Source organism: Brassica oleracea, chromosome C5, assembly GCF_000695525.1.
Source record: "Brassica oleracea var. oleracea cultivar TO1000 chromosome C5, BOL, whole genome shotgun sequence".
NCBI classification, from domain to species: Eukaryota; Viridiplantae; Streptophyta; class Magnoliopsida; order Brassicales; family Brassicaceae; genus Brassica; species Brassica oleracea.
The window spans coordinates 41,824,045-41,834,434 of record NC_027752.1 but is presented as its reverse complement, the minus strand read 5'-3'; the positions used below and the strand labels follow the sequence as shown (position 1 = coordinate 41,834,434).

Below are 10,390 nucleotides of genomic sequence, written 5' to 3'. Positions count from 1 at the left end.
CTCTTCTTCGTTCGCTCTTCTCTTTGTTCTCTTCGTACTATTTTTCCTCTCCTCGCAAACTATCAGGTAAAAATAAATTACCAGACTTTTCTCGATTTTTTGTTTTTCTTTGGTAAAATGTTAAATTGATTTTTTGTATTTTGTAACAATGTGAGTGAATCAGAGATCTTTGTTTGAGTTCATGTTCATTTGATTTTTTTCAAGAATGTTATTGTGTTTTTGTAATCAATTGAATCATTGACATATATATATATATATATATATATATATATAGTTTCAGAATCATTAGAAAATGGCAGATGGAGAGGACATTCAGCCACTAGTGTGTGACAATGGAACAGGAATGGTTAAGGTAATCAATCATAAACGTAACAACTTTGTTTAATATAATGCTGTCTGAAAATCTTTTAATTTTCTTACCTCCAAATCTCTATATGAAAGGCTGGATTCGCGGGAGACGATGCACCAAGAGCTGTGTTCCCAAGCATTGTTGGTAGACCACGTCACACTGGTGTGATGGTTGGTATGGGGCAAAAAGATGCTTACGTTGGTGACGAGGCTCAGTCAAAGAGAGGTATCTTGACTCTCAAGTACCCTATTGAGCATGGTATTGTCAGCAACTGGGATGACATGGAGAAGATTTGGCATCACACTTTCTACAACGAGCTGCGTGTTGCACCTGAAGAGCATCCCGTTCTTCTCACAGAGGCTCCTCTCAATCCTAAAGCTAATCGTGAGAAAATGACTCAGATTATGTTTGAAACGTTCAACACCCCCGCTATGTATGTCGCTATCCAAGCTGTTTTGTCCCTCTACGCCAGTGGTCGTACTACTGGTAAGATCTTCAAACACCATTGGTTTATGATGTTCATCTTAGCTTTCTCAATGTAATGTAATATAATTTTAGTAGACATTTTAGCGCTGAGACGGTAACTCAATGCCTATCTTCGACCTAGTTGTTTACCAATTATAACAATATATGTAATATAAGAGTGTAGTGGTTGGAAAAAAATAATAATATAAGAGTTTAAATATTTACAAATAATAATATTTATATTGTTTATTCTCATAAGATTTTATACTAAAAAATATTAATTATTATAATTATAAATTATTTATTATTATTATGTTATAATTATCTAGAGAGTTTATAAGGTAGAAGAACACTTTTGTTGATAAAAAAAAAGGTAGAACACTTTTATTGATGTGGAATCATTGTTTCAGGTATTGTATTGGACTCTGGAGATGGTGTGAGTCACACTGTTCCAATCTACGAAGGATATGCTCTTCCACACGCCATTCTGCGTCTTGATCTCGCAGGTCGTGACCTCACTGACTACCTCATGAAGATTTTAACCGAGCGTGGCTACTCGTTCACAACAACAGCAGAGCGTGAGATCGTGAGAGACGTGAAAGAGAAACTCGCTTACATAGCACTTGACTACGAGCAAGAGATGGAGACGGCGAACACTAGCTCATCCGTCGACAAGAGCTACGAGTTGCCTGATGGACAGGTGATCACCATCGGAGGGGAGAGGTTCAGGTGTCCTGAGGTTCTTTTCCAGCCGTCTTTGGTCGGAATGGAAGCTGCTGGTATCCACGAGACGACTTACAATTCGATCATGAAATGTGATGTGGATATTAGGAAAGATTTGTATGGAAACATTGTGCTTAGTGGTGGTACCACGATGTTCCCTGGGATTGCTGATAGGATGAGTAAGGAGATTACTGCTTTGGCTCCGAGTAGTATGAAGATTAAGGTGGTTGCTCCACCGGAGAGGAAGTATAGTGTTTGGATTGGAGGATCTATTCTAGCATCACTCAGTACCTTCCAACAGGTAAAATTGTCGATTCTGCTTGTTACTCGTTTTTAAGCTGACTATGATACACAATGTTGGTCTTGCAGATGTGGATAGCAAAGGCTGAGTATGATGAGGCAGGGCCATCGATAGTCCACAGGAAATGCTTCTAGATTACGCTCGCCGTTGGATGAAAGATTGTTTCGTATTTGAATATGTTCAACGAGTTGGTTTCAGAATATTCTTTTTTCTTTGGTTTTTCCTCACTACATTTGTTTCTTGTTGTCACTCTGTTTTGGTGTTTCTGCCGTTAATGGAAAAAAAGAGATTTGTTATTTATTTGTTTCTTTTTCTTCATCTTCATGTTCCTCCTCAAATCTAAAAACAGAGAAAGAGGAAGAAACCAGAGTTTTTTCTTGTGCCAGGTAATAATGAATTTGGCTTTTGTTAAAAGGTTCTTACAAAAAGATAAAACGTAGTTCTTTACAAAAAGCTATTCTGTAAGGAGTTCTTTACAAAAAAACATAGTAAAGGTGCCAAATAACACGATAACTCGACGCAAATTAATTGGACAGAAGATCATGGTTATGTCTTAACACTATGGACATGGTGAACATTAGTACACAAACTTTCTTATACCATTGGTAGGTCTTAAACAAACAAGTTGGCTGATGTAAAAATTCACTAAATAATAGCAGTTTCAGATTAAAATCAACAATAACACTTTCATTAATGCCACATTGAGGTAGTTCGAGAACAAGAGTTTAGTTGTCCGAAAGTCACAGATGAGAAGAACAATACAGACACAGAGACATTTTAGACACTAACGTGTCCCACATCACATAACTTAGCCAAAATGTCAGAAAACACAACAAAATGGATAGTTAAGATTATTGAAACGAAAACATAGCTTCTTAAAACAAAGACGACCAGAGACAGCAAGAGAAAGGTTCGTGACAATATCTTCTTTGTTCTTTCACCATCATCATATCCTCATAACTTATTGTTGTACCAGAACACACCTTTCTTCTCACCTTGCCTGTCCGGTTCCACATAGATACACTCCTTCGCCTCCCTCCACATCGCCTTAACCACCGGCGTCCCATCGAACTGATAATACTCTCCCAGTATCGGCTTTATCGCCTTGGTAGCTTCCATCGCGTGATAATGCGGCATCGTGGAGAACAGATGATGCGCCACGTGCGTGTCGGTAATATTGTGGAAGACCTTGTTCAAGATTCCGTAGTCTCTGTCAACGGTAGCCAAAGCTCCCCTCAACCAATCCCACTCGGACGAATCGTAGTGAGGCAGGGAAGGATGCGTGTGCTGCAAGTAAGTGATCAACACGAGGAAACCATTGACAATCAGAAGCGGGACTCCGTAGAAGCAGACCATCGAGGCCACTCCCTGCGCGGCGGCGTAACGGAAGAGACCGTAGCAGACGGCGAGGATGCCAGCGTCGGAGATGTATATCTGGAGACGCTCGCGGTCGTTGTAGATGGGAGCGTTGGGGTGGAAATGGCAAGCGAAGCCGCCGTCGTAAGGTCTTCCCGAGACGTTGAAGGCTAAGTACAACGGCCAGCCGAGAGTGAACTGAACCGTTAACATCACGGTGCGTCCCAAAGGGTTGTTGAGGTACTTGCCGTACCACTTGATGTCTGACTTCTTCTTGGGGACAAACACTTCGTCTCTCTCGAGGGAGCCAGTGTTGGAATGGTGGCGTCGATGACTGTACTTCCAGGAGAAGTAAGGGACGAGGAGGAAGGAGTGGAAGATGAGACCGACGGTGTCGTCAAGCCACTGGTAGTCGCTGAAGGCGTGGTGGCCGCACTCGTGGGCTATGACCCAGACGCCGGTTAGGACGCACCCTTGGCAGGCCCAGTAGAGAGGCCAGGCGAAGTAGGAGAGAGGGTGAGGGAGGAGAGGGAAGTAAGTGGTGGCGACGTAGTAGAAGCAGGAGGCTATGATGATGTCCCAGATGAGGTAGGAGAAAGAGCGAGGGATCGAGCGTTTGAAACAGTGCGGTGGGATTGCTTTCTTGAGTTCTCCGACAGTGAAGGGCGGTGTCTCGCAGGGTACGCGCTTGATGGTGTCGGTTTCAGACTTCTTGGAGGGAGGAGACACTTGCATTCTTCCACCTGCACCCATGTTTCTGCATAAGCCAAAAGCAAAGACTTAAAAGTTAATTAAACCAACAAATTAATCTACAGACAAAAGATTCAGAGTTACGTTATTATAAGTTACAAGAAAATGGACTACCACAAAAAAAATGGATAGTACGTGGGACAAAGAGGAGAGAAGTGGCATATAGTGGCAAACCAACGAAAGAAAAATAAATAAACGATAGCGTTGAGAATACTACTAGTAAATGAACGAGATTTGATACGCTACAGCTCACATCTCTTTCTTGTGGATATCAATTTCTTTCGTCTTTTATTACTAAACTACGTTAAAGAAGACAAGTCATAATCACAATGTCTCTAAGAATAAGCAACTTGACAAAAAAAGAAGCTAAATGAAACAGTTGAGAGCAACTCTATTGTCAACATATAGACTTTTAAACATAAACAAACAAACAAAAATACAATCTTTTTTACTGTCACGAATTCTATTATTTTCTTCATGCAACTCCATTGTATCTGAATGACTGAATCTATGAAATAACATCTAATCCAATTAATTTGCAAGAAAACGTTTATAAGCATGAAGTGAGCATAGGCCAAATGAAACTTTTTCATGTATTACGTAACTACAGAATCAAGAGCCAATAGGAATCGGTCAAATCTCCCAGCAAATTTTACCCAGAGACATAAGTTTTTACCCAAAGATTCAACAAATAGGTACTTATATGTCTCAGGTCCAGATCTAAAACAAGTAAACAAATATATAATTTTGAATAGGATATTTCTAAAACCAGGACGTGAGACTGCTATGGTGATTTTTCAACTCCACCAACCCATCAAAAAATATATATATATATATAATTAAAAACGATTGAAAGTCAAACACTTTGTATTCGGACAAATGAAAATGCAACATTTGATATTCTCCACGGTATAGACAATATAATCAGATTAATACAGCATCAGATTTCACACATGAAAACAGAGAATCAAGAACAGATCTATAGTTTAATATTAACAGATCTAGAATTAAATCGACTGAAATGCAAAAATGATAGATAGAATAGAAAAGCGATAAGAAAAGCACAGACCAGAAAGTTTCATAAGATTGAAAACAACGTAGAATGAAAAGAAATGGAAGAAGAAAGGGACCTTGAGCTGGCTGACGTAGGGGGTGAAGATTTAACGTTAATAACGATGAACCCTACGAAGAAGCTCCTCCTCAAACTCACTCTCTCTCTCTCTCTCTCTCTCTCTCTTTCTCTATCTCTTTGGTAATGAATCTGTCTGGTTCTGATAAGATGCGATTGGGCAGAAGGCAGGCCGTTTAAATTGACGGGGGCCCGTGGGAGACGATTGAGTGACATCTCTTTTCTTTCTTTTTTACAAGTGGGCCCCCTCCATTATTCCCTCTCCTCATATTTCTTTTCTTTATTACTTTTCTACTCCAAATATCTGATATTTACGGCACTTTTATGTATTTATTTACGGAAAAGTGGAAAAGATGCAGTGATCATATAATTGCTTTTATAAAGTTTATCACGTTTCTTTTTGTATTTTGTTTTTAAAATGTAAATATTGGTTTACCCAATCCTAATGTTCACAAAGACTAGTTTGGATTATGTTATAGAACTCATCCGTTACGTTAATTAGCATTAAGACGATGGTATTTGATGTCTTTACTTTAATATAAGGAAACGCCCTCGTCGACTCGACTCACAAGTGGTAGCCGGAAAGAAAAGAAAAAAATGCTATAAAGTTGAGGATGGAGGATCGTGCTTGGCTTCTTCTCTCCCATGTGAGAAAAAACTATAAAAAATATCTGCAGACATTGTGGTTGAGATCACGTGAGTAGAGTGTGTGTGATGTGTACTTTGGAGATTCGTAATATATATTATAATAAATTAATTTTGGTGGTACACAAGTAGGCAGCGACTGCCGACTAGTAATTGATTTAAGTACTTTATCAAAGCTCTAGCTCTTTCCTACGCAAGACCATCTCCAAGTCATCTCTATTTCTATTTACATCTCTATATTTTTTCCTAAAATAGAAAAACTCTATTATAAAAATAAAAATGTTCCAATGTATACTTGTATAATAGAATTCATCTATTTATAGGGCAAAATATAGAGATATTTTATTTCCACCTTTAAATATAAAAGCAAAAAGTAATTTTTCTCTATATTTTCTTTTAAAATAGAAGAATTCTATTATACAAGCATACATTGGAACATTTTCACTTCTATAATAGAGATCTCTATTTTAGAGGAAGTTACAGAATTGTACATTAGAGATGCTCTTAAGATGATTAGAGTTTTTCTTTGTGTTACTACCGCTTAAACCATCTCCAATGTATTTCTCTATTTTTTTTCTAAAACAGAGAAATTATATAATAGAGATAGATTTGTTTCCAATGTATTCTTCTAAAAAAGAATAGTCTTGATATATTTTTTTCTAATTTTATAAATAGTATTTTTTATTTGTGAAAGTTGAAAACCAATCCAATTTAGTGTAACATTCATAAAACTATGATATTATTTATACTGAATATTTTTATAGAAACTATTATGTAAATAAAAAGTATGATTATATATTTATATAAACAGTACATTTTCATTAAAAAATATTTATTTTGGTTATAATTGTTAAAATAAAAAATTAAAAGATTATTTTGTGAATAAAAAAGTATGTTTTTATTATAAAGGAATGTATTTCTGTGAAAATAACAATTTTTATTTTAAAGGAAGAAATAAAGTAGGGTTGCAAGCAGTGATTTTAGTTCTAAATCTAAATACTATTATAGAGGCATATATAAAAGTGGTTAGGAGATGCTATTGTAACAACGCACATTATTTTCAACATTTTTTTAAAGATCATCACCTACCATGATTTCATTTCATTTATTCAGCTGTTACTATCAGCGACGGCTATTATTAACATGAATTTTTAGTTATATTGTCTATCATAAGAGAACTATAACATCTACAATGTTTAGTTATATAGTCTAGCATACTCAGAAAATAATCAAAGCTGATAATCACACACATATCAGAGAAACACATGAACTTACTGACCAAAATAAAGCAGAGAAAACATGAAATATTAAGTAGAAACAGCATCTAACCACTGTTTTGTCAATCATTCATCAAGCATCCCCCCGTCTCAAATTCAAACTAGATTCTAAAAAAACACCAAATGGGGAAAACTTACACTGACAATGAAAACTAAACATTGTAGTCTCAAAAAACAAAGACAACTAAAAACAAGTAGGAGAAGATGATATTAGGAATCACCACAACAAATGAAAGAGACTTGTTTCGCCAGCACACTCTCTAACTCCACCAGCAACTCTAGGCGCAATTCATGACCTGCGTAGCTCTGCTTCCCCGTGTGCAAAGTGACATCTATCACCAAATGTACAACTTCCTTTCGAGAATCTCTCACACATCTTCGTTTTGAAGTTGCTCCCTGGATGCGGTTTCCCTTCTGAACCAAGTCCACCGCCACCAGGTGGTCTCCTAGATGCAGAATTAAGCCTCCCAATCAGCTCTCTAACCATTGCGCTCGCTTCGTTGATCTGCTCGAATGTTCCTTCAAGCTCAATGTTCTTCAGGTTGGGATCTCTCTCGTGGTCTTGGATCGATAGCTTTGCTCCTGTTTGACGACATATCTGTTTCGAACAGACTCCACCTTTTCCAATGATTGCGCCTGCCAAGGAAGCATCCACACTGATTTTGGCTGTGGCTGAGGCACCAAAGCTAGAGACGTGGCCAGGTCCAGACTCTCCTCTCCCCGAAAATCGGCCCCCACCACCACCACCACCACCACCACCTTGCATGTTTCTGGAAACTTGAGACATGGGTGATCCCATGTTTGTTATCTGTGCCATAGGATTGTATCCTCCGGGAACAAAGTGCAAGAAATGGCAGTTCTCACCAAAAGGACAGCCAGAAGTGCTGCAAAAGAAGGATAACAAATACGTCAGAAAGTTAAAAACCATTGGCATTGAGAAGACACAAGGGAACAAACAGTTGAACCACAGAAGAATTGGCACATAGCAAATATGCTAACTGCTTGTCTATGACGGACATGTTCACCAGTATTCAGTAATGCAACAACCTTACTAGACACTATATGACCATGATGATACAAACACAAAATAACTAATATCTTATCACCAAACAGAGAATTACAACACATATCTTAACTACTGCCACAGCTCAAACAAAAGGTGTGGATTGATTTTCTAAGCTATAATCACCAGTTGAGCTTAATATTTCTAAATTTATAATCCAGATATGTATTTCCGTTCCTAGTGAATATCATATTTGTTATACTGAAACTTTTTTTTGAACTTGTTTAGCATGAAGGATGATGAATACCTGTAATAACAACTAACTACTTCATTAGCATACATTTTTACTTGTCAATTTAAAGCTCAGACTATAAATAACAATTTTGAATATTAATTTAGTTAAGAAAAGGATTATAACCTGAAAAATTTTGTGCATGGCTTCGATTTGCTTCCTAAACCAGATTCCATCTCTGTTCCAAAGATTAAGTGTTTTTCTTTAGTTAAGACTTTGCTGATGTTCAATAATATTTGCTTTTAGAATCATACATATCAAATTCATCTATATGTAACTTCACACATAAATCAAAGCTGCATGATATATTCTCTAGAATTTTCAGGATTATTTACCAACTAGACACATGAATAACTAACACATAAAAAGGCTAATTCAATCACAGCAAACTCAAGCTTTGGGCATGGTGATAAGATGTTACTAGCTAATGCAAAAGGGATTAAACTAAAGCAATAATGAAACTCAAGAGAAAGTCAAATAACAATAAGCTTGCTACGAACAGCACTCAAACTAACTTTAACATCACTTATCAAAAGCTCATCCACAATTAAACTGAAAAATTAATTGACTTTAGATTTGCATCAGATCAAAGACTGCAGCAAGTGAGCACGAAAGAAAGATCCAAACTTGAATCCTAAAGAATCTCATAACTAAAAACAAAAACTTTTGTTGACTAAAAATATTACGAAGCTCGAATTGAAGAAATCATCGCTACCCCCAAATCCAATTGACACAGAGAAACTATCCATCAAGCAATAAAGATCTAAAGTTTCAACCTTTAACAGAGCAAGTGAAGCACAACAGAACTATAACACTCTTTTGAGATAGCAAAGTAAGAGGAAGAGGCGAAAGAGCTAACCTTGCTTCGACTTCTTGAATCCACCGCCATTGGAGTTGAATGAGCCAGCTTCAGGCCGTCCTCTCTTACGAGCATCCATGGCAAAAGGTGTACAGATCCGAATTAGAAACCCTACTGTGAGTGTCTAGAGAGCAAATCGGAGAAGACAAATCGAAATCGAAATCGGAATTAAAGGGAGAACGAACGAGTAGAGAGAATAATAATCAGATAAATAAACCTTTTTAACCCTAAGGGTGGTGGTTGTCTTGTCGTCGAGGGGGTGAGATGAGATTTTCCTTTTTTCCTAACTCTTCCCGATTTTTTTTTTTTAAACCGGAGTGGCGTATTGAACAAACAAAAAGGTAAACCGAAATGTCCTCGAAAAGGATAAAAGATAACCGGATTAACATGTATAAATGACGTTGCTTTTTCCTTATTCGACATCTTACGACGTAAGACGAAAAATAATCGCGTACCGGTCTAGTAAGTTCGGATTCTATTACGTTTTCCATACCACCGAGGAGACACACAACCAAATGTTTTATCATTTACCCTAGGGCTGGGCGTTTTAACTTAAACCGGAGTCCACACCTTAAACCGAACCAAAATAATGGGTCCGGTTCGGTAACGGGACCACGCAAATACCGAATGGGTTTTTAGCTCTAAGCACTTCGGACACCGGGTCGGTTTGGTTATGTACCGAGTTCTGAACCAAACATTCGATTCAACCGATTATGTGTTATCTTAGAGCATGATTATCCCTAGAAATCCATTAGGTTTCTTAATGACTATTTAAGTATTAAATTTTAGTTAAGAAATTTAGTTAAAAGTCACCTAATTTTCTTGCTCCAATAGAAGTTTCTTAATAAGGGGTTTCTTAAAAAAAAAAAAAATTAAAGATAAGATTGGAAAAAGAAGAAACACATGAGGAAGGATTCAAGAATGAAGAGAAGTGTTATTGGGAGGTTCTTCATCAATATACACTTCAGTTCTTATCAGTATACATATAGTTTGTACTATATAAATCATACTAAAGAGAAGTATTCTCAACCATTTGTGTGATGTAGTTTTTATTACCATACAAAAACAATTCTAATACAAGCGTGTCTCAAAAACACAAGAATACAAGTTTTTATTACCTCTCGAGCAGCTTGTACCGAGTGTCGTTCAAGTAAAACGACTGAGCGGTCTCCATGATCCATTTCGCCTCCTCGTCAGTGAGTTTGCTTATGAACACAACATCACCTCGGATAAACACCAAG

At 37.2% G+C, this 10,390-nt stretch overlaps 3 protein-coding genes across 5 annotated transcripts; 1 reads left to right on the top strand and 2 right to left on the bottom strand.

The window, feature by feature from the left end:
• LOC106295995 (actin-11) lies at positions 1-2,138 on the top strand. The gene is made up of 5 exons (XM_013732031.1): positions 1-66; positions 275-352; positions 442-835; positions 1,225-1,838; positions 1,907-2,138. Exons 2-5 carry the CDS (start codon positions 293-295, stop codon positions 1,970-1,972), a joined length of 1,134 nt encoding a protein of 377 aa, XP_013587485.1. The 5' UTR covers positions 1-66; positions 275-292; the 3' UTR covers positions 1,973-2,138.
• A 368-nt stretch (positions 2,139-2,506) lies between these two features.
• LOC106295108 (omega-6 fatty acid desaturase, endoplasmic reticulum) lies at positions 2,507-5,324 on the bottom strand. 3 transcript variants are annotated; one of them, XM_013730898.1, is made up of 2 exons: positions 5,014-5,077; positions 2,507-3,951 (listed from the first exon to the last, which is right to left on the bottom strand). In XM_013730898.1, the coding sequence occupies exon 2, from the start codon at positions 3,945-3,947 to the stop codon at positions 2,793-2,795; it is 1,155 nt and encodes a 384-aa protein (XP_013586352.1). In that variant the 5' UTR covers positions 3,948-3,951; positions 5,014-5,077; the 3' UTR covers positions 2,507-2,792. The 3 variants fall into 3 exon arrangements, with proteins under 3 accessions (XP_013586352.1, XP_013586353.1, XP_013586351.1); XM_013730899.1 differs by lacking the exon at positions 5,014-5,077 and adding an exon at positions 4,059-4,175; XM_013730897.1 differs by having other exon boundaries at positions 2,511-3,951; positions 5,075-5,324.
• A 1,678-nt stretch (positions 5,325-7,002) lies between these two features.
• On the bottom strand, positions 7,003-9,296 carry LOC106343863 (zinc finger CCCH domain-containing protein 36; the record flags this gene model as incomplete). The annotated part of the gene is given in 3 exon segments (XM_013783195.1): positions 7,003-7,879; positions 8,417-8,468; positions 9,150-9,296. Coding segments are annotated over 3 exon segments (726 nt in total). The 3' UTR covers positions 7,003-7,284.
• Between the last annotated feature and the right edge of the window lie 1,094 nt (positions 9,297-10,390).